A 22,492-nucleotide genomic window follows, 5' to 3' on the forward strand; every position below is an offset into this window, starting at 1 on the left:
ATTATTCATATTTTTTGTTATCCTCAATGCCATAGTAAATATGTAACCGTTGGCTAAGTAACTGGACGGTTTAAAAACAAAATGTGAATAATTCAAAATCCTAATTTTAACAAAACACTTGGTAAAGAAAAAAAAAGAAAAGAAAAAGAAAAACAATCTGTATAGTTGCACAAACTAGGCGGATGAACTTGAGCATTTCTGACGTAATTCCCGCGTCTTGTGAAGTGGGTGGAGTTTTGCTTAATTAAAAATGCACGACATTGAGTCAAAACATTAGATTATACTTGAAATGATGCTGTCGATATATTTTACTATTGTACTTATTTCAGAACCGTACTACGATAAAGCAAAGATGAGGGATTTGAGGACTGACACTCAGGGAAGACATCAAGTGTACAAAAACACATTTATTTCCCATCACTAGGAGATAACGGTAGACACCAACTCAGAGACACGGAGGCGCATTACTGTACATTAACCGTCAATAATTACAACAATACTTATCATAGAACAGATACTTTTTTTTTCTTTTTTCTTTACATTGTACAAGGTTGTCTCAGTATAAATAGTGGATATTGTATATATTTCCCTTTTTCAGGTTATAAAGATGCAGCAGTGCTCCACTGACAGATGTGCAAAACCCAAATAAATACTACTATGTCCATAAGCACAAGTTACATGAAATACACAAGTTCTCAAAATTCTCCAGTCATTTTATGATACACAGAATAATATGAGGAATCAGACTGAGGGGGGGGGGGTGTTTAACCTTCACCTGAACCTCATTCTGCCTGGTGACTCCTTCCATGGACCAAACATATTGCAAGTAAAAGCTGATTTGGGTTTTGCTTTCGATCACGTCTGAAGTAAGGTGATGTGAACATGGATGGTCTGATCTTGGATGTATGATGTTTAATTTATCAACGCTTGAATTATAATGGAATCTTGAGATGGAAGCTAGACTGAATCTCATAAAGAAATGACAAGATCATATTTCACCCCAAAACCAAAAGGAAAATTACATTCTATTTTGTATCAAGAAACAGAAGTCTGTTTTCCTGACATTATGATCTATGCAATTATTTCTTTGTTTTTTGGGGGTAAAATAGGATCTTTCACGAGATTCACCTGCTAACTCAAGCAAGTTTTCTTTTAGAAGGTTCATGAAAACTGAGAAAACTGAAAGTGAAAATCCACATCATTTGACCCCTTTATTGTGGGAAACAGGAAATTACTTTATAAATAAAAAAATATTTGAAAGGTCTCTCCTCAGTCTCAGTCAGGCATGAAAAAAAAACTCTCTCTCAATACTTTAGGGAAAACGTACTGAATAAAATAAGAATACTAGGAACAACAATCAAATTAGGCCAAAATGAATATCTTAAAAGAGGCAGGATGGCACAGGTTAAAAGTCATGATAGTTCCTGAAATCACACATGGATGGGTCTTTTTGGGTCTCTAGAAACACAGTTAATCACTCCAGTGTTCTGAATATATTTTATAAAAAACCATCTTCACTCTTTAAGTTTATTTTTTACTCTTTAAGGAAATAAAAATAAATCTGTTTGCTCGTTTAGAGTTATTGATCTGTCCCCCTTCAGTAAACGGAGCGCTTCTTCACGTGTGATTCAGTGTCAGGGTTTGGTGATGTGAACTTCACTGGCCCCCGTCCCATTGGTGGTGGTGGTGATGATGTACTGCGTGGTGGTCTGCTGACTGACGGCGGGCTGCTCCAGCGGGTCGGTGTGAACCTGTGCTACGGTGGACGGGACGCTCACCTGCTTCCCATCCAGCTCCGACTGTCCGTCTGAGATGACGTAGTGTGTCTGCAAAGCGCGAGAAACAAAACAACAATTGCAGGACACCTTCTGAAAGTGGAAGCCAGGTTGTTCTTCTAGTGAACGTCAGACTCACCGTTTTGACCTGACTGTTGTTGACGGCAGAGGTGACGGGGGTGCTGGCCTCCGCGATCACATACTGAGTGTGAGGAAGAGCCATCATCTGGATCTCAGATGCTTATAGCAGCAAAGGAGGGAAACACAATGCTGTCTTCATACTCGCAGGTTAACATAGCTTTAAAAACAGGCGCTTTTGCTAAAGGAACTTACGATAACCCCTGTAGTTCCAGTTGCTGGGAAGGTACGCGTGCTGTGCAGCACCTTGAGTCTGATTAGTGGACGTCTGTAGAGTCTGGCTCTGAGCCAGGGTCACGGGGGTCAGCTGGGCAGTGCTTAGCTCCTGGGCAGCTTGCTGAGAGGAGGGACTTAGAGGCTGACCTGACACCTGATTGGATGGTAGGAAGTGTCAAAAGGAGTAGTGACAGTAAGTCTGATGCCACTAAACTACATGCAATTACATACATGCGTATTTTTTTCCAACCAAGATTATTTACATGTTTTAAATTTGTTGAATTGTCAAATACTCGTCATCCACTGATGATCCAAAATTATTTAATTTCTCATCATAGTACAACATTATGGACTAAAAACATTTTTATGGACATTATAATGCTTTTTTATTGGGGAGAGCATTTGCATAAATAAAAAAAAATACGACTTTTTTTTTTAAACGCGCACCATCGTTTTAGGGCTGAGCGATTTAGGTAAAAATGTTATAATGCAAAATGCAATAATACTGTTATACTGTAAAATAAATCAAGCACTTAAATATAGTTTTACTTTACAGTACAATCTTAATTTCCTCATTTTCAAACGTCAAATCATCAAACTTTTATTGTGGCAATTTGCCTTATACACAGCCACGTCCAAGTGATCTGAGGGCGCGCGCGCATCCTGGTGTGTGACGTGTGCGCAGACTGGTGCATAGATATATACACTAGATGTCGCCTTGTCTACGGCAGTTCATTGGAACGAATGTCTTTAAGGCGACATCTAGTGTATATATATCTGTGCACCAGTCTGCGCACACGTCACACACCAGGATGCGCGCGCCCTCAGATCACTTGGACGTGGCAGTGTTATAAGAGGTAAAACGATATAAATACTGTTCGTTTTCTCACACAAACCGCTCGTTTCGTGTCTTAGGCCATCAATGTGTACTTACGATGGGGAATTGTTTAATTTGGACGATGGGGAATTGTTTAATTTGGACTCTGTGCATGCTCTTTGAGACAGTGACCATAGACCTGCATTAAATGACTGACAGACAAGAACGGTTTGACCTAAAAATATCAAAATTGAAACTACTGCGGAAAAAAAGACACCTACATCTTGGATGCCCTTGAGGTAAGCTAAAACATACCAAAATTTAATTTCAAAGTGAACTATGCCTTTAACTTGTTTATCACATCAAATTGAATAGGATAATATTGTGCATATTTTATAGTGCATAAAATATTACACTACGTCAATATTCCCAAAATGGGTTTTGTGATGGAACTGAAGGGAGTTTGTGAGTTTAATGAATAACATGTAATCATGTAATCAATATAAAAGTAACTGTAGTCTGATTACAACTATTTTAAAATGTAATATAATCTAATTAAAAGAACTTAATTTTTGGAATCTGATTACATAATCCAGATTACATGTAATCAGTTACTACCCATTACTGGCCCTGGAGATGTCAAAAGTCCTCCAAATGACGCACAATTATGCCTTTTCTTCATCTGGTAGACTTTTGCTGACAAATGATCAGGAATGCAGGTGACACAGAGTGTCAGATACAACTGACACTGTAACAATACAAAGCTGGATGAAAAGTGGAGATCTTATCCTTTAATTAAATCCCTGCCCTAAACAGCCCACATATGCTGTAAAAGAGTCACTCACCTGTGCATTGGCCTGCACTGTCCCGGTGGGCTCAGACACCTGTATGTGCTGAACCTGAATCGAGTGCTGACTGTAACTGTGAGGGTCATGTAACTGACTCACATCCACAGTAGAGTGCTGAGAGTGAGGAGAGGACGCCTGCAGAGACAAACAGACACAACACTCACTTATCAAATCACTCCAAAACACATCATGTTGTCGGAAACCTTGAATCTCCAAAAACAGGGAAAAAATGAATTTTTTTTAAATAAACTAAATTGTATTATTAACACTTTACCAAAATCAAGCTCAAATGGAGTTATGAGGTTTCTGACCAACAAATTTCAGAGAATTTCAGACGTTTTGCCCGTCATTCGAACTGCCGCTTCTGAGGCAGTAAACGCATTGCATTATGTTTTAACCAACTTACATGTTATAAAGGAGAAAGAGCAGAAGAAGAGATGATATATGCACATACTCAAAACAAGAGCTTGCACGCAAGAGCTTGCTAGTAACCTATAAAATGACATCGTAGGCTATGCACAACACGTTAATCAAACCAATACGTTTGAAAACAGCCGTTGCAATTTAACTGCACAGCAATCTATCAATTAAAGTAACAAATCAACAATTCCTTAATTTTTTATTTAAACAAGCTTATGCAATTTTAAGTGAAAGACTAGGAGTGTTTTATTTTTATTTTTTACTATTCTATTTATTTTGTACTCTTATAACACAAGAGATACTTTTCAGTTTAGAAGCTGATTGTGACCAAATACCTTTTGTTTTTTTTTATCAGCCCTACAAAAAAATATGACTTATGCATCAGTGCATTCTGTTACCCAGGGGGACTGAATGCCGATAGGTGGAACAAACTGTAATTTGCACTACAGTCTGTTCAAAATAAATGAAAAGTAACCTAGCACTGGGGATTTGTTGGTTTTTCCCGTTGTACCGAAACTCGTATCGAACTGTGACCCCAAAACTGAGTTAAGTACCAAACCGTGACTTCTGTATACCGTTACACCCCTAATAAGTATGTAAAAGCAGTAAGGAGAATCGAAGAAAAGAAAAATGAAAAGCCATAGAAATAAAGAGCAAAAAAAGCCAGTGTGAATGAATGTGTCCGTACCGGGGCGACCTGCACCACCTGCAGCTGTATGTGCTGTGGCTGGGACAGGCCTCCTCCTGCCTGAGACACAGGGATGTACTGGATCCTCTGGAAATCCCCTTGTGCTGTGCGGTAGTCTGTGGTCAGGGTCTGGGAAAGCTCCGTCATGGCCTGTGTCAATAGGTCCGTCGTCTAGGAGAAAGACAAATGACATGACAGGGCACCTTTTTTTACCATCTAACCTGTAACACTTTTTGAATGCGTCTTTCAAGACTTCAGTAATATATAGTGCATTTTTAAGTGAAACAAAACATTCAGCAAGAAACCCATTTGTTTAGAACGAGGTGATCTAATGATCCCAGTGAGATTTTCTAGAATGCAAACGGGGTATATTTTGATTTGATGATGTTCATGTTTCTCACCACCACAGTCTCAGCAGTGGTGCCGTCTGTTGTGATGACAGCAGGAGTGCTGCTGATGACCGTGGTGGACAGAGGTGCCTGGATGCTGTTGCTGTTGTACTGATATTCTGGATGCTTCTTACGAATGTGCTGGACCATCTTCGTCTAAAAAAATAAAGATATGTTAGTACACATAAATCCATCCAGATTCACACACATACTGACTCAGGAATGACTGTACCTTGCTGCTGTACTGTTTGGCACAGTGCGGGCAGCACACAGGTGCAGTAGCGATGGTGCCCGTCAGCTGGGTGTGTGTGCTCAGCATGGGGTCAGGCTCCCCCGGCCCGGCCGGACGCAGCTTCCGGATGCTGGGAGGCAATTCTGCCCCAGGGTGGTTCTTCAAAATGTGCGCCTTCCTCTTACTGGCACTTTTATAGACCTGAACAGGTAAAGGATGATATAGATTAATTTTTAACAATGAGTTTTTAACAATACCCGTTCTTGTCTTAGGACAACTTTGATGAGCTTGTCAAACCAAAAATTACAGTGCTATGCATAAGTTTAGACACCCATACTAAAGTTGACTAAAAAGAGGAATAAAAAAAATCATCTTTTGGAAATTGAACTTAATGCCTTAATTTAAAAAATTAGGAAAAATCCAACCTTTAAGGACACCAATTTTCTTTGTGAATGAATAATGTATCGTAAATAAATAAATGTTCTTCCTTAAAATACAGGGTGCATAAGTTTGGACACCCCTATGTTAAATTCCCATAGAGGCAGGCAGATTTTTATTTTTAAGTATTTTTTTTTTTTTTTTTTTTTTTTAGGATACTATGCATCCTGATAAAGTTCCCTTGGCCTTTGGAATTAAAATAGCCCCACATCATCACATAGCCTTCACCATACCTAGAGATTGGCATGGTTTTATTTCAGTTAGCCTAATAGCTAGTTTGATTTGCATTGAGAGATGATCTTATGGAAAGTACTCCATGCCAATCTCTATGGTGAAGGCTATGTGATGATGTGGGGCTATTTTAATTCCAAAGGCCAAGGGAACTTTATCAGGATGCATAGTATCCTGGATCCATGAAGTAATTGGCCTTTAAAAATAAAAATCTGCCTGCCTCTATGGGAATTTAACATAGGGGTGTCCAAACTTATGCACCCTGTATTTTAAGGAAGAACATTTATTTATTTACGATACATTATTCATTCACAAAGAAAATTGGTGTCCTTAAAGGTTGGATTTTTCCTCATTTTTTAAATTAAGGCATTAAGTTCAATTTCCAAAAGATGATTTTTTATTCCTCTTTTTAGTCAACTTTAGCATGGGTGTCTAAACTTATGCATAGCACTGTATTCAGACACCAGATATAATTTTGTGATATTTTTTCACTAGTGAGTGCAGGACACTATAGTTAATTTATATAAGTGAGGATAGAAAAATAAAGTAAACTGTGACATATTTTACCCCCAAAAAATCTTCATACAGTGGACTACCAGTAAAATGTATACAAATTGGGGACCAAAAATTATTCAGACACTTTGACTTGACCATGTTTTTCTTTTCTTTTTTTCTTTAATTGCTAATGTGACCTTTTTACACCACAGACTGAACAAAATTAAGCACTGCTTGGTAATTGGTCGACCTATATTGGTATTATCCAAGCGGCAACATTCTAATCTGAAAAATTAAGCCTACCCGGAAGTGCGAAAAACTGCAATACATCGAATATCCGCTAGAGGAAGGTCCCAAAAGGGAGCAAATGTCCATAGCCCCCATGTTAAAATGTCCGTTTTCACAGCATAAATTCATGTTTTTACAGGTTGGTCCCATGGACTTTTATTGTATTTTTCGATAGCTTCCGAGTGCCTGACAACTGTGAGGGGGGTGAATTTTTTTCTAACTCGTTAGTTTAGATCATATTTAGATATAAAATGTATGACAAATAAGGGCGTGGTTAACTTTGATTGACAGCTTGATTGACAGCTGATAAGGCAGCGCCAAGGAGAATGACAACATAAGAAGTGCCATTTTTTAACACAGTTGAAATATAATACTACTGTTTTTGAATCATGAAATGTAGTTTTAAGAGTTTTTCAGGCGAGAATGTAGTTGTTTAAAGCTCAAATCTGTGGTTTATTTATAAAGATTTATATTTTTTAAATTTAAAATTTAAAATTTTATCCAGGTTGTGAGATCCAGACGATCAACGGGCGCTCGGCGCACATGTACCCCGCCTGGAACAGCCTTTCCTCGGCTAGTCGTTCTGACGTTTGCCGCTGACTCTGGCGTCTCTGTAGTGGTTAAACATGAGATATAATTCGTCTTGTGTATATCTAACGGGCGATTTTTGGTCTTGTGGATCTATAATTTGTTCCCTGGGCAATCGTTTTGGCTGAGGGGAAGTTTCATAACTTTATAAGCTATTTAACTTTACCGTTGTATGGTTAGACTAGAGCGCTGACTTTGTATGTTTGACTGAATTGTTTGCTTTATTTGTATATCTTCTTGTACCTTTTACTTATACTTTTATAATAGCTAATATTGATAAAACTGAAATTTAACAAAAAGAGACTGGGTTGAGTTTTGTCATTTTAAATTTTTCAACGAAGATGATCTGTAATGTTGTTTACTGCAACATCTGTTGTTTAGTACAAATGCACATATTGCCTGGACCATATTAAAATGTTTAATATTTTTATATTATATTTAAAACGAAAAGAGGCAGGTTTGTGTTTTATATTTCGTTTTGTTATAAATAGGCAAACGTTATATGCAGTGAATATAATCAATACGCGTTGCCTGAACCACATTTGTGTGGCTATAATGTTTAAGATGTCTTTAAATGAAAACGAAAAGAGTTAGTATGGTGTTTTATAACATATTTCGTTGCCTAAAATATACACAGAGATAACCGGAGTAGCAGAGCGAGCTGAGTGACGCACGCTGCGTCCTTTAACCATATATGGATTGGCCAGAAGGTGGGCGGGGTTAGGATTTCCCGAGATTTTCCAAGATGGCGCCGCCCATACCCCCCATAAACGACTTCAGAAAGTCTATGGGTGACGTCACAGACGCTTTGTCCATATTTTTTACAGTCTATGGTATTATCTAATTGTGTTCTTAAACTGACAACTATTCAACCTAATTCATTTGTGAGACAGTCTAACAGAAGGATGGCCAAAACCAGTGAAATATTAACTGATGTGAGAAGTTCTTGTCATAATTTATTACCATTTCCTAAACTATAGCGAATAAACTGCGATAATGTGAGAAATGTTGAAGGTGTCTGAATACATTTTGGTTTGATTAAAAATGTAAATGTATGTATGTATAATATATATATACATACATATGTTCATTACATACATAAAAAAAAACTGGCTGATATTCCCATGTTCTCCATTATGTACTTTGAATTTTTCACAATTTTTTTATCAAGTTAAGATATAAACTGTAGACACGAAGGCACTATGCATGAAGAGCCAAATGGCAACTCTATTTTCAGAGGAGGCTCAAGTCTCTTGACTCAAGGACACACTGCTATTGTCTTTCTATGGGTCTGCTGTAATGGCAGTCAATGTAAAGACTGAAGGGTCATTAAACTGTCAGGGGTCAGGCCTGTAAGACAGAAGTGGCAAAGCTGAATGAGTCCAGACCTTATCACAGTACTGGCAGAAGTAATCTCTGTTGGGTTTAATGATGGGCAGCGTCAGCTCAGGAACCTCCTCCAATCGCATCTCAGGATGTCGTTTAGACAAATGATTGACCTGAGGACATGTGCAATTACATCATTAACGTGAGAAAATGAGCCACAAAAACACTGATTCTAGGAGGCCTAAGAAACAGCAAAAAGGTGATGGACAAACTGAGGTCAAAGGTCAATACCAGCATCCCTCGTCTCCTGAAGCCCATCATACAGAGTCTGCATTTAAACATGAAGCTCTCAAAGTCAGTGGTGGGCTCCTTCTGTTTCAGAGCTTTGGTGCGGTGGATGCGGTCCGCCTTTTTGGCTTCGCGTTCAGGGTTGTGCATCCTCTGCATGTGTTCCCGTAGTTTATCCTTCCTCTGGCCAAAAAAAATATTATAATAATCAATGAAATGAATGAGAAGTTACATATATTTATTAAAAAAATAAAACATTCTACGGCAAATTTAATGTCTAAACTGCATTAACATCACAAAGCACAGCATTTATGTGCGTGTATGTGACTGCACTTCTACAGTACATGCATGTTCCTCATCTGGACATATGTGAATCACCTTAAACTGTTTTCCACAGGTGGAGCACAGGAAGTCCTTGCGGTCCGAGTGGCGGAGCATGTGGAGTCGTAGTTTGTCAGGTCTGCAGAAAGCTTTATCACACTCCGTACACTGGAAGATCTTCTCTGAGTGGAAACTCCTCACGTGCTTCTTTACCTGAACAACACAGATATATGACTGACCAATGCCACATAATCAGATTCAAAAATCGAGAATTAAAGAGGTCTTATCACTTTTAATGATGTTTTCCCCCTTGAAAGTCCACTTAGCATGTTAGCAAAGGAGTCTGCACTAAAAACAGCCATACTTTAGTTTATATGACCATTGCCTTAAGTTATTTCTCTTACTGTACCTTTAAGCCTCTAAAGAGTCTTATATACGTTACTAAACATGAATTATGACTCTTTAACTTCACTTCAATTTTGCATATTACAATATTTACAAACCAGTTGGCACTAAACTTTCAGTAGCGGATTCCAATAGCAGTAAAAGACATCAAGTACCGACATCAATACCACAGTAAAAACTAATATGATAACACACTTTCTTTTATTAATAAAGTTTAATATTAATATAAATATTAACAAATTAAAGGTGTGTTGCATTTAAATATTTCTCAATTGAGTAAAAAATGATTGCCTTGTGACATCACAACCACAGATTTCTGAGTGAGCCATTTTTATAGGATTGTTTTAATAAAAATCTGATTTTTGGAATGGTAAAAAATGACTTTAAAAGACAAATAGATAGGGCTGGGCGAGGCGGTTTAGAAATTGTATCCACATGCGTCTTATTTGCTAGCACGTCTCACCTGTATGAAGTCTGTGAATGTTTTCTTGCAGGAAGGACAAGAGAAGCAGCCGTTGACCAGGTGAACCCCCACATGCACTTTGAGCAGGTCTAATCTGTCATAGGACTCGGCGCAGAACAGGCAGGAGTATGTGCGCTGGTCGGAGTGCAGCTGCAGGTGATCCTCAAGAGAAGCGTTCGTCAGAAAGCCCTTCCCGCACTGATGGCACATGTGACGGCAGCCGTCCCGCCCGTGGTACCGCATGTGCTGGTCCAGCTTGTCTTTATCTCGGAAGGCTTTCCCGCACTGGGGACATTTAAAGGGTCGAAAGGACTTACGGATGAATAGATGCTGGAGAGCGGCATTCTGGGTAAGAGAAGAGAGAAAACATGGAGGAATGGACACTTCTGAGAGGAGGAGACAATCCGAGCAGGACGATGAGGAATCACTTTGATTACACTGAATTAATATGGTTTGCAAGCAATGACATAATGCACTTGCTCGAGTCTGTATGTCACAGAGATGGCGGTTAAAACAAGCCTTTGTGTTTGCATGCTGAACACAAACAGGATTAAATATTTCAGTGGTACTTATAGTTCACCCAAAAATGTACTTTCTGTCATCATTTACTCACCCTCACTGCTCTTTTTAAATAATAAATTATAATACCTTTATTCACAGAACAACATTAACATTACAATACAATTCTTGGCTGTTTTAATTTCTCTGCTTCCAAACGTTAAACCATAGAGCTTTTATTTTGGCTGAGAATTGACATTCTCCTATGGCATTCTAAACCTCTCCTTCCGGTCAAACACGGTGACATGATGACAATTAAATGATGGCAGAATGTTGATTTTCGGGGAAGCTGTCCCTTTAACTCTGTTGGTTGATGAAGCTTGAGGACTGAACTGATACAGACAGATGTAATGGGGATGTAGGGAGTCAACACTGTATTGACTGAAGGAATAAGCTTCCTCTGACTCCACTCTGGCCCACATTAGACCTACCTGCAAGTCCACCTTAACGTGCAGCACGCAACAAAAGAGAAAGACACACACACACACACCCACACACGCGCTACTGTTAAACAACTCTAGCCTGCTTAACACACTACATTGCAGAGATGTGAGGGTGTGGGTCACTCGTGACGGGCGTATCTTACCCTAATCCTCCTCGCCCTCCTCATGTCCTGAGGTGTGAGGTGGGGGTCTACGGGACTGGTCTGAGACAGGTCCTCTTTGGGAGACCCTGGGACCTCTGTGGCCGAAGGTGGGGAGACAGAATCTCCCTCGACTTGCAGTGACTCGGTGTGAGTTGCTGGGGTATCAAGCCCTTCCTCAGTCTCGGTCTCCATCGATTCGTCTGCCATCTCCACCACCTTCAGTCCATTAAGAGCTCCATCTGTCCTTTCCTCGAATGGTAGTTTATCTACAGATGCCAACAGCTCCTACAGCAGGTGCAGAGACAAAAATTGAGCACAGAATCCATTAAAAGTCCATTAAACCAAACCTTGCAAGTTTCAAAAAGGTCATAAAGAGATTGTAAACCTAATCTGATCCGCGTAAAGGGAATACGGTTGAGCTGCCGTTCACTATATTTGATGAGCTCTATGTATGTGTGTTGATCAATGTTTATATGTGAATAAAAGCCTAAATTAAACCTGTTCATCATATAAAGGGATTGTATCTCTTCAGAAGAATTAAACTGCTCGATTTATATGGATTCATTTTATGATGTCTTTATGGACTTTAAAAATTGAGTGTGAAAGTTTTGGCTACCTGGACTTACAATTTCTTTATCATCATAGTTATCGTCCTTGGTGTGAATGGGCCTCTATGGGTTTAAAACCACATGATGGTGAGTAAATGATTGTTGGGTGGACTTTCCCTTTAATGGACTGGTCAACAGTACCTGTGTCTTGTCAGCACTCTCAACAGGAGTCTGTGGGCAGATGAATTTGGTACGCCGTCCTGGTCGCCTCGCAGCACAGAATCGTTTCCTGCCCCGTCCTCGGCCACGGCCCTTTGGCCTGGAAGAACAGAATATTAGTCAGACTCAACAATGAACTCAGAGTCAGGAATACAATCATGAACACGGGAGAATAGGAGTCGTTTATGTGCGTTCAAACCTTTGGATGAGGTTCAGCTTGTCATCGTGCATGTTTAAGTGCTGCTGAAGCTGCTCCGAGCTCATGAACCGTCTGTTACACTCATAACACGGCCAGTTCTTCTCCTGTTCACGTAAAACTGACCCAGAAACAACAGGTTGGGTTAGAGTTGAACCAGGAACCAAAACAGAATAAAAAAAAAAAAAATATTAACACTAACTGTAAAGAGACTGTAATAAAGAATGCTTTACATTTACAGGAAAACGAAACAATAACATTGTTTCTAGTAGACTGAATATTCTAACTCTGACCTGTTAACACTTATTTTGTGCTTTTGTTCCTCTTTATTATCTACAATTGAGTGATTTTAATTATCTTTCAAATTAACTGTGTTCATTTTTAATTATCTTAAAAGTGCCTTTTATAACATTTAAATTTTAAACCTTTTTGGCACACAACGCGCAACCATGCGTTTCAAAATATTTGTTCTTTAATAAGTGTTTATAATTTGAGAGTAGCATACCAAAATCCCCAAAAGCACAATACGAACTTTCGAACTGTTAGAAAGTTAACCATTATATCCTTAGTAAATTTATAGTTTGTCATGTCAGTGGCTGTGTGAATGAATAAAAGAGATGATAATTACAATTTACCTTTTCTCTCTTCATCTGTGACATCATGAACCTTTTGGTTGACAAACTCAGCATATGATGCAGCGTACCACACCTGAAGTGCAAGATAGCATGTGAATTCATCAAAAATAATTGTTTACTGTGAAAAACAACCTTAAAAAAATGCAATGAAAAAAATATATACATACATTACTATAAACACATTTAATATTATGCTGGCAATATAAAATTAAAATGAAAAATGAATATATTTGGTTTTAATATCCAATCCCAAAAAAAAAAGAGGGAAAAAAAATAATTCATGCTTTCAAGTCATATTGAATATTGTTTGAAATGCTGGAGAAATAATAAAATAAAGATATAATAATTATAATTGATGCAAAACAAAATATCAATAAACGTATAATTTTTATCCTTTAGTTTGCAATAGATGCTGACCTTAAGCTCCTGTTTGGGCTGAATGTTCTTAATGGTGGTGTAAAAAATGTCCGAGCCGTACTGATAAGCCACCAGGTTCTGCTCCAGGTGGTTCTGGGCCGGCCGGACAAACATCATCCAGTTACATCGCTCCTCATCGGACAGGTCGAACCAGAGGTCCTCCGCCCTCTCGCCCTCTTTCTCTGGGTCGAGCATGTATAACTACACAGCAGGATTACACATGTGAGACTTTTGAGCACTGTACTAGAAAACTACGCATGATAAAAGAGAAGGGTCTACTCGTACTTTCAGGTGGATGTGCGTGTCCTGCAGTTCGCTCTGTCGCACTAGCGGCCCCTCTATAGGACCAAACTGTGTGCGTTTGGGGATACGGCGCTTGGTAAAGACTCCGCCCAGGAAGCGGTCGATATACAGGATGAGAGGAAGACTGGCTCGAGCCTTGGACATCACCGGGCGGTTCAGGATAGGGTGCAGAGGACCGTGCTTTATACATGCTCCAGAATTAGCATTATTACAGTCTTCACACCCTACACACAGAAATAAAAACACATGTTCACATTCAAAAGTCACTTATGTATGAACCTCGGGAGTTAACTCACATTTTGAAAATCAAAATGATTTCCTCTCACCACAATCTTAACCTGATAGTTCACCAAAAAATGAAAAACAACTGTCATCAATTAATCACTCTTTTATGTTGTTTTTTTCTGGTGAATAGACTGTCAGTGGAGGGACAGAAATCTCTCAGATTTAATTTAAAATATCTTCACTTGTGTTACAAATATAAGGGAAAGGTCTTATGGGTTTGGAATGACATAAAGATGAGTAATTGATGACAAAATGTTCATGTTTGGGTGAACTAACCCTTTAAGTGTTCAGTGTTGAACTTCTACTCACAGAGGTTCTGGGGAGTGAATGGCTGGGGCGTCCTGGGTTCCCAGTCATCCATGTCAGAATCATCGCTATCATTGTCTTCTTCCTCGTCCTCTGAGTCTACAGTGGAATCTGTGGCCCCCAGGGGACTCGACGAGGCCTCCGCCATGTTGGGGAGAGACGCATTAGCCACAGCAAGTTGGCTCTGTCAGGAAAATAATCAGTGTAAGGTTAACATTGTATGAAATAAAGCATCTTTTGCATTAGTGAAGCACTGTAGTCTCTCGTGCCTGTGGCAGAACAATGTTAAGAAGTCTTTCAGGTGAACAATTGCATTATGGGACATGTTTAGCAGTGCAGTGTCACCTGTGGCACGGGTTCCAGGATCGCCTGTGGGCCATCAGCGACGTTGCTCAATACATGCAGATTGGCGGTGTTCATATTCTGACCGCTGGGTAGCAGCACAGTCACCTGGGGCAACAGATCATGTTAGTGGGCAACATCAGTGGGCAACAGCTAAAAATATTACATTTGCAACCAGGTAGTATTATTTATATGGTACATGTAAAAATCTAAAAGATCATAGAATGCCACAGTACCTGTTGTGTTGTGCCATCTTGCTGAATGTAAGCCACTTGGGGTTGATCTGTAAACTGAACAGGAGCGAAAAAGAGCAGTTAACCTTTAGAGTTGCTGTGTGAAACATGCTGAACTGTATATGTTTGTGATTAATCCCGATAAATCACATCTAACATAAAAGTTTTTGTTTTGATAATATAATATAATATAAATCTATAATATATATATATATATATATATATATATATATATATATATATATATATACACACATACACACACACACACACACACACACACACACACACACACACACACACACACACACACACACACACACATGCATATTACTAGGATATTGCACATAATAATGCCTTATTCTGCATGACTACCTTAATAACTATTAATAAGCAGTAATTAGGAGTTTATTGAGGCAAGAGTCGTAGTTAACAGTGAGAATTGATCAAAGATTGACCAAAATTTTGCTCATTGTTAGTTAATTTTTGTTAATGCATTAACTAACATTAACTACTGGGACCTTATTATATTAGTGTTACCAAAAAATGTGTACTTAAACAAATATTTAAAATACTGTTTTTCTGTAGTTTCTACATTAATTTGGAGGTTCATTGTGAAAATATATTTACTAATCATAATGTTAGGTGTGATTAATTACTTAGAAACTTTTAATTACAGATTTATTTTTTATTTTTTACCAAATCAACAGCCAAATTATATATAATTAGAGTAACATAATAGCAATAGATAATAGATGAATGAAAATTTGTCAAAATTATCAAAATTGTCTCAACATGCTGTTTGTTATATTCAATCCCAAACCCCATTCAATCCACAATGTTAAAGGTGCAGTAAGCGATTTCTGAGAAATGCTGTTGAAAGTGGATTGGACCGAGCAGCACAACACACTTCTTGTCTCCCATCTGGAGAGACCCAAGCGGGAAGGCCTGAGGTTGCGTTGTTCCTGCTTCACAGTAACATTGATTTAGCTGTTTCACAGAACCAAGTTCTGCTGTTGTTGTCATGTTAGCTCTAGTAATAGGACAGTTCTGGGGCAATTCCATGCAAAAGTCATCCTTACCATGAAAAAAATAAAGTTTTTACCTAAAGATCAAAACCCCTTTTAAGTTGTCCATTTAGGTCTGTAATATACTGTATTAATGTGCTGTATCAGAAATTTTAAGAAAATTGCCTTTTTTTCCACCACATATGAGGTGAGCAACAATGCTAAAATTTTCATTTCAACCAGCCATATTTCATGCTTTCAAAAGAGGTATCAAAGACCCCCCTTTTAAAAACTTAATTTGAACATAAAGCATTTTGCTGAAAGATGGAGGCATGCCTGAGAAATAAATATACTAATTTGGTCATAACAGCACTGCCTGTTGAATTTATAAGGGCTTTAATAAAGAGGTCTCGACGCTTCAGTGCTCTGTCACGTCCGTAACGTTTTAAAGATTAAGTTTATATAATATAACAATTATAAATGCAAATAACTTGAAACTTTATATGCAAAGCTAAACTATGTTTATGCTTACTAGGATCGACATTTCATTCCACTACTTTGCTCTGAACAACCATAATGATGCGTTACGGACGTGACCTTTACGGACGCTTCACATCAAAACATATGCACTTGTGATCGGTTTCAGGCTTATCATATATTCAGTGCATATCCAATAATCGCAATAATATTTGTGCTTTGTTAGTTTTAATATGAAAAAATGTCTCAACTTTCAAATTCAGTCTTTTTTATAACAAAATGTAAACAATAGAGGCCGCTCTTTAATACGGCGTGGTATATTTCTATGTATAGCGCCTCAGTGCGCGGCGGATAAAGCGCACATGAACGGATCTTCTCTTCCTCTGCCAGTTACAGGACGAAATATGTCTATCAGAAGGTAGTATATGATACAGTACAACTTAAAGAAGAGCATGTGTCTTATAGCCATAGAAATATGGGATCCTTCCTTCGGGATGTCGCGTTTTTCCCTCTTGGTTAAAACATGAATATTCATCATAATCCCGCGATCAAGCTGACAAAATAATAGTGATATTGCAATCATTTTGACTCACGACTTAAAAGTAGTTTAAAAGTAGACATTTCAGACGTCCTATAGATATATTTCTCAGGTATGTGAGGCAACATTATATGCGGAGTTTCGGTTCATTTATGAGGCGCGCTCCACTTCACGCGGCGGCGCCTCTGTGTCCTGATTAAATTGTCTGCTATAGCCTATTTGCTTCTTATTTAAAAAAATCCAGGCAATTTGTTGATGAAACATTGATTAAAATTAAGAGACAATTTATACAAAACGAAATTCACATTAAAGAAAAGCTTTCTACAAAAAAAAAAAAAACTAAATAATTGGTCAAAATCATGTCTGCCCGCTGATATACTGTATCCGATATATTGCGCATCTTATGATCTTACTCATGCTGTTATCCTTTCATATAATCAACATATGAAATAAAAAATACAATTATTTTATTTAAACATTAATATGAGACTAAATGCCTACTCAAATGTAATGTTGGAGCGGGATTTGAGTGAACGCCGTCTTACCGGTGAGCATGTTGGGGGAGAGGTACGATTTTCGAACAAACATCGAATATTATTTTTGCTTATAATACCAATCCTTAATATTTGGTGTTTTAAATGCCTGTTTGAGGTCTCTGTGAACGTTTTAAAGCAGTATTTTAATGCCGCTTTCAGAGCGGTCACGTCCGTAACGGAGAACTGTCACGTCCGTAACATTGTTTTTTCCTCATAAATGCGAAAACGAAAAATAACATAAAATGAATATTTTATGTTCTGTGGAGAGCCAACCCTTCTTCATTCGGTTGGTACTATTACTTTTGGTTTGCGCAGTGTAATTCACAGAATTACTAAAAAATATTTTGGCAACAAAATGTTAGTGATTTTTTTTGTCACGTCCGTAACGCATGTGTATTTCCCTCATATTAAATATAAAACACATGCGTAGACTGATATTTTTCTAATGTCTGGACTCCTTTATTAAGGGAGTATGGATATATAAACAGACGTTTACAATATATTAGGGCTGTCACTTTTGTGAAAAAATCCTGTTCGATTTTTTAAACATAAGTGTTCATTGAATCAATTGTAAAATCGATTTTCCATGTCTAAAGACGTTTCCATTTTAAACGCCAAATATGGGCAAATCAACGGACAACTAACGGGCATTAGGACGAACGTAAAGACGGCGCTTGAGACACGCACAAGTCAGCAATATTCCTGATGATTTATTGGCGTGAAGTTTCGTGCACAATGACAAACAGGAGTGCAACATTCTCGAAAAACAATAAGCAGAGTGGACTGCCATACATCAGTGAAAAACATTACTGCAGTCTTGAACGTGGCTGTGTTTACGATTAGAAATGTCAAACAAATTTCACCTACGTAAGCGATTGTAGACCGTAGTCCGAATCTGTATCTGCATGCATGAGACTGTCTGAATACTGGCAGAATTCAGTTTTGTTGTAAAAAGAGACACATTATGAAGAAGAAGATTTTGCTGTTTTGTGTGTTTGTCAGAGCCTGCAGTTGCTGTGAGAGGCGCGTTCGCTGCGCGCGTATCGTAACGAGCTGGACGCGCTCCGAGAAAAAAGACCGTTATAATCGATTCTCTATTTTCGTTTTCGAAACTTGCGTTGGTTGGTCTGATCGATTGTGCGATCGATTTTCGAACGAAAAGTGACAGCCCTACAATATATTGGTATTAAATGCATTTTCTGAGAATTTATATTTCAAGTTTTGACTGCAAATGTCACGTCCATAACGCTGGAATTGCCCTCTGAGTGTCATTGAAGCATTATTTTGCATGTTTGAGTATTTTGAGGGTGGAGCAATGAAGCGAAGGGCTGAGTTTGTTTGGGTTGATTTCAAATATCAACAGTGTTTCTCAGATATTGCTTACTACACCTTTAATCATGAACTCTAACCTTCTTCACTGGCAGAACCAAGGATCAAATCCATACATCTTCACAGGTAGATGAGCTCACCTGTGTTCCATCGGCAGGGTGTATGTAAACCAGTGTGTGTTCGGCGGACTCAACAGAGGTGTAGGAGCTTCCGTCCGCAGCGTATAAGACCTGCTGCTGACCGCGGTCTGACTGCTCTCCGCTGTACACGATCTGGGCCACCGCACCGGCCTCGAAGTGCACCTGCACACCCGTAACACACAAAACCCTTGTGAAAACATGTCAAAGTGGGATTTCACACCCCCATTCAATAGAAATATAAAAAGAAGTGCATATTTTATTGACTCTACTTTAAAAATCGTGAAACTAACTTAATAGTTTCTTGCTAACTCAATAGTTGTACATGGGTAATAAATCTAAAGAGAAAGGTCTGGCTGTACCTGAGGTGTGTTTCCAGTGTCATTGTTGGGTGCCGGACTCCACACAGGTGACGACTCCTGCTTGGCCTCCATGGCAACCGTATGAGGTGAGAGCGAACACCTCCTTCACCTATCCACCTGTCATCAACCACCTGTGTGTTCATTGCAGAAACTGACATGATTTATCGAGATTTCATTCATTTCCATGACTTGCATCATGAAAAACCCACATGGATTGATTACTTATCTGAATGTTGGGGGAACATGTCATAATAAAAGTCTGTATGATGGGAATGACCCTGATTAGCATATCCTTGTATAAAGTAGTATGCTTACCTCAGTAGGTTTCACTGTTAAAGGCACCCTGAAATCAAAATTGACAATTTTTGATTTTATGGAATAGGCCTACTGCATTAATGATTTTTCTGTGCACATCACTATTATTATTTTTATTATTTTTAAATCATGTGCCCTTGTAATCTTTATAAAAAATAACTTCCCCTCACTCTTGCTGCAGCAACATCCCAAAAATCACACACTTATGAAGGTAATATGATGCCATAAAGAATCGTTTTTCTGTAATTCGTAAGTGTAATTCATGCATTGAGAAACTGCAGCTTTATGCTAACGCAAAATAAATATGATCTATTGTTCTGACTTCCATTTTTCCACGCTTACACTTTTGGCACGTTTTTTTCCCGCACAAATACGGCCAAAAGCACTGCAAGCCTGTGAACAGTATTTTGTTAACATAATTAACATAATTAAATTTGTATATATAAATACACACACATGCTTGTATATATTTAAGAAAAATGTGTAATTTATATATAAAAAAATTATTTATATATAATATAAATTATATATAAATATATACAGTATATGTATGCAAATATTTCTTAAATATACATGCATGTGTGTGTATTTATATATACAAAATAATTATACACAGTACACACTCATATATTATGTAAACACAAACTTTTATTTTGGATGCGATTAATCGCGATTAATCTTTTGATAGCCCTATTAAATATGTTAAATAAAACAGATATTTTTATGCATTTAATCTCACTTTTTTGACCAATGTACTTGCTGCTGACCTTCGATGACTCATTTGCATTTTCTTCGGCCTTATTATTTCAAATCTGGTGTAAAAAAGGGCCTTTACATTTGTCAAAAAATAGAACTTTTTTGTTATAAAAAAACACAAGCCCATCCCAGCTGAGAAAAAGTAACGCAACACATTACTTTTCTTAAAAAGTAACTAAGTAACACAATTAGTTACTTTTTAAGGGTGGAACATGAGTAAACAGAGTAACGGGAGTAAATACTGTAATGCATTACTTTTCAAAAGTAACTTTCAAATTTTTCAATTTCTCCGATTTTTCCAGGGGTTTCCATGATTGTGAATCTTGAACAATGTATCCTCTATATTCCAAAATAATGGAATAACTCCCTTAAAAAAAAAAAATACTGTAGTGGTACTATGGTACCGTACTGTGATGGCATCACACCATGATAATATAAGCCATGAAATATTCATGGTACTCCAATGTTCTTTTAAAAAAAATCATGATTATTCTATATAAATGACGTGCATATAGTTAAATAGGGTTTCTGATGTGAACGGAACAGAGGAAAGCTCAAGCTCGACCCATTTCACCTGTTCATTGTGTTATTTGTGATTTATTTAAAGCTCTCCGTTTAACCCAAATACAGGCACCCCGTACTGGCGGTCAGTCTAATCACTACGGGGGTAGAGGAGATACACGACTGGACAGAAAATCCCTAACAGCCGTGCTGAGAGAAAAAACACACGCAAAAGCCTATAACCCCGGCCTTCTTCAAACCCTGAGACTAATTCAGAGATTATAAACGCTGTAATGGTGAATGAAGCAATCAGGGTGTTTGTCAGGCTCTCTCCCCCCCTGTCAAAAGCCTGCAGGTTGGGAGTTCCAGTCGGACTATACCACACAACCCGCAGCGGCACAAAAACATTTTCACTCCGGCATTATCAGACATTAACCCGCACTAGAAGCCAACAATGAGAGTGGGATGAGAGCAGATGCACTGTTTGACCCGGAACGTCACTGCGGTGTCGTTTTAATCGAGCGCATCGGTTTCACGGAGGTTTTTGAATGCGGGACAGGGGCGCTTGGCTCCCCGCTCATAGATGAGCTCGGCCGGCGGGCGCGCTCAGTGAGTGTCTGCAGCAGAATGAGGAAGACACGCCACGACTCCATTTTGGGTGGGACTAAGACAACAACAAAGCACGGCGAAGACACTCAACAAAATATATCTACACCCTAATCGACCGTCCAACGGAAAACAGGCTGTGAATTTTACGTGACACTTACTGAGAGACGATCCTGAATCCGCGCTTAAGCTTCGGGCGTGGATTTCCCGAGAGTTTTGAGCATTTTTAGGAAAAGGTTGAAGTGGGTCTTCCCTCTGAATGGTAGCTGCAGAGATGGCTGCCTTGCATATATTAACATAAACTACCTAGCAACAGACGCGCGGCCCCGGGCGACGATATGCACATTGTTATATATAAATACATCGATGGAGTTTTTCAGGAACGATAGGGCTATGGTAATATATTTGCTGTGGTGGTTACATTACGCGTCGTTGAATTTTGATATCTATCGATTGTTTTTCATTTCGAGATAATTGGCATTTTATGCTCGTACGGCATTTTCCTTTCAGGGCCAATGAAAATTTTCCGCCATTTCTCCCAACCAATGAAAAACAGAAAAACGTGTTCGACTCCGTCCAATGAGAAAAAAGAGAACATGCCAGACCTACCAATGACATTTCAAGCGCTTCACACAAGCACTTATGGATGTGTACATGTAGGCATGTATACATGTATACATTTTATATTTATTTATTTATGTATATGTGTGTGTGTGTGTGTGTGTGTGTGTGTGTATATATATATATATATATGAAGAGTTCAGATGCAAAAGCCTCTAATTGCCATCTGAAATTTTCTTCTAGAATGATCATTTTTATCAAGCTTGTATATGTAAGTTCAGTAATTTCACTTAAATGACAATTAACAAGTAGTTTTCATTGCCATTTAAGTGAAATTACTGAACTTCAATATACCAGCTTAATAAAAATGATC

General features: G+C 38.3%; 1 protein-coding gene across 3 annotated transcripts; it reads right to left on the bottom strand.

Moving 5' to 3' along the window:
- Positions 1–380: 380 nt before the first annotated feature.
- On the bottom strand, positions 381–22,015 carry prdm10 (PR domain containing 10). Of its 3 annotated transcripts, XM_081372261.1 has the most exons (24): positions 21,720–22,015; positions 19,696–19,723; positions 19,381–19,511; positions 19,022–19,183; positions 14,998–15,051; positions 14,765–14,869; positions 14,423–14,603; positions 13,811–14,052; positions 13,526–13,726; positions 13,109–13,181; positions 12,477–12,594; positions 12,260–12,377; positions 11,511–11,795; positions 10,367–10,711; positions 9,556–9,711; positions 9,181–9,360; positions 8,952–9,062; positions 5,524–5,724; positions 5,304–5,447; positions 4,903–5,073; positions 3,792–3,929; positions 2,109–2,283; positions 1,915–2,015; positions 381–1,826 (listed from the first exon to the last, which is right to left on the bottom strand). In XM_081372261.1, the coding sequence occupies exons 3-24, from the start codon at positions 19,450–19,452 to the stop codon at positions 1,635–1,637; spliced, it is 3,525 nt and encodes a 1,174-aa protein (XP_081228387.1). In that variant the 5' UTR covers positions 19,453–19,511; positions 19,696–19,723; positions 21,720–22,015; the 3' UTR covers positions 381–1,634. The 3 variants fall into 3 exon arrangements, with proteins under 3 accessions (XP_081228387.1, XP_081228388.1, XP_081228389.1); XM_081372262.1 differs by lacking the exon at positions 19,696–19,723; XM_081372263.1 differs by lacking the exons at positions 19,381–19,511; positions 19,696–19,723; positions 21,720–22,015 and having other exon boundaries at positions 18,962–19,042.
- Positions 22,016–22,492: the final 477 nt, after the last annotated feature.

This window comes from Scardinius erythrophthalmus (genome assembly GCF_964197995.2).
Source record: "Scardinius erythrophthalmus genome assembly, chromosome: 8".
Lineage (NCBI taxonomy): Eukaryota > Metazoa > Chordata > Actinopteri > Cypriniformes > Leuciscidae > Scardinius > Scardinius erythrophthalmus.

Bases quoted from the DNA above. Each gene is read 5' to 3' on its own strand.
- prdm10 (XM_081372262.1), bottom strand. From the start codon at position 19,452: ATGGAGGCCAAGCAGGAGTCGTCACCTGTGTGGAGTCCGGCACCCAAC. The intron at 12,378-12,476 runs GTTTGAACGCAC...CTGTTCTTCCAG, and splicing joins AAGCTGAACCTCATCCAAAG to GCCAAAGGGCCGTGGCCGAG. The intron at 9,063-9,180 runs GTATTGACCTTT...ACATGTCCTCAG, and splicing joins TCAGGAGACGAGGGATGCTG to GTCAATCATTTGTCTAAACG.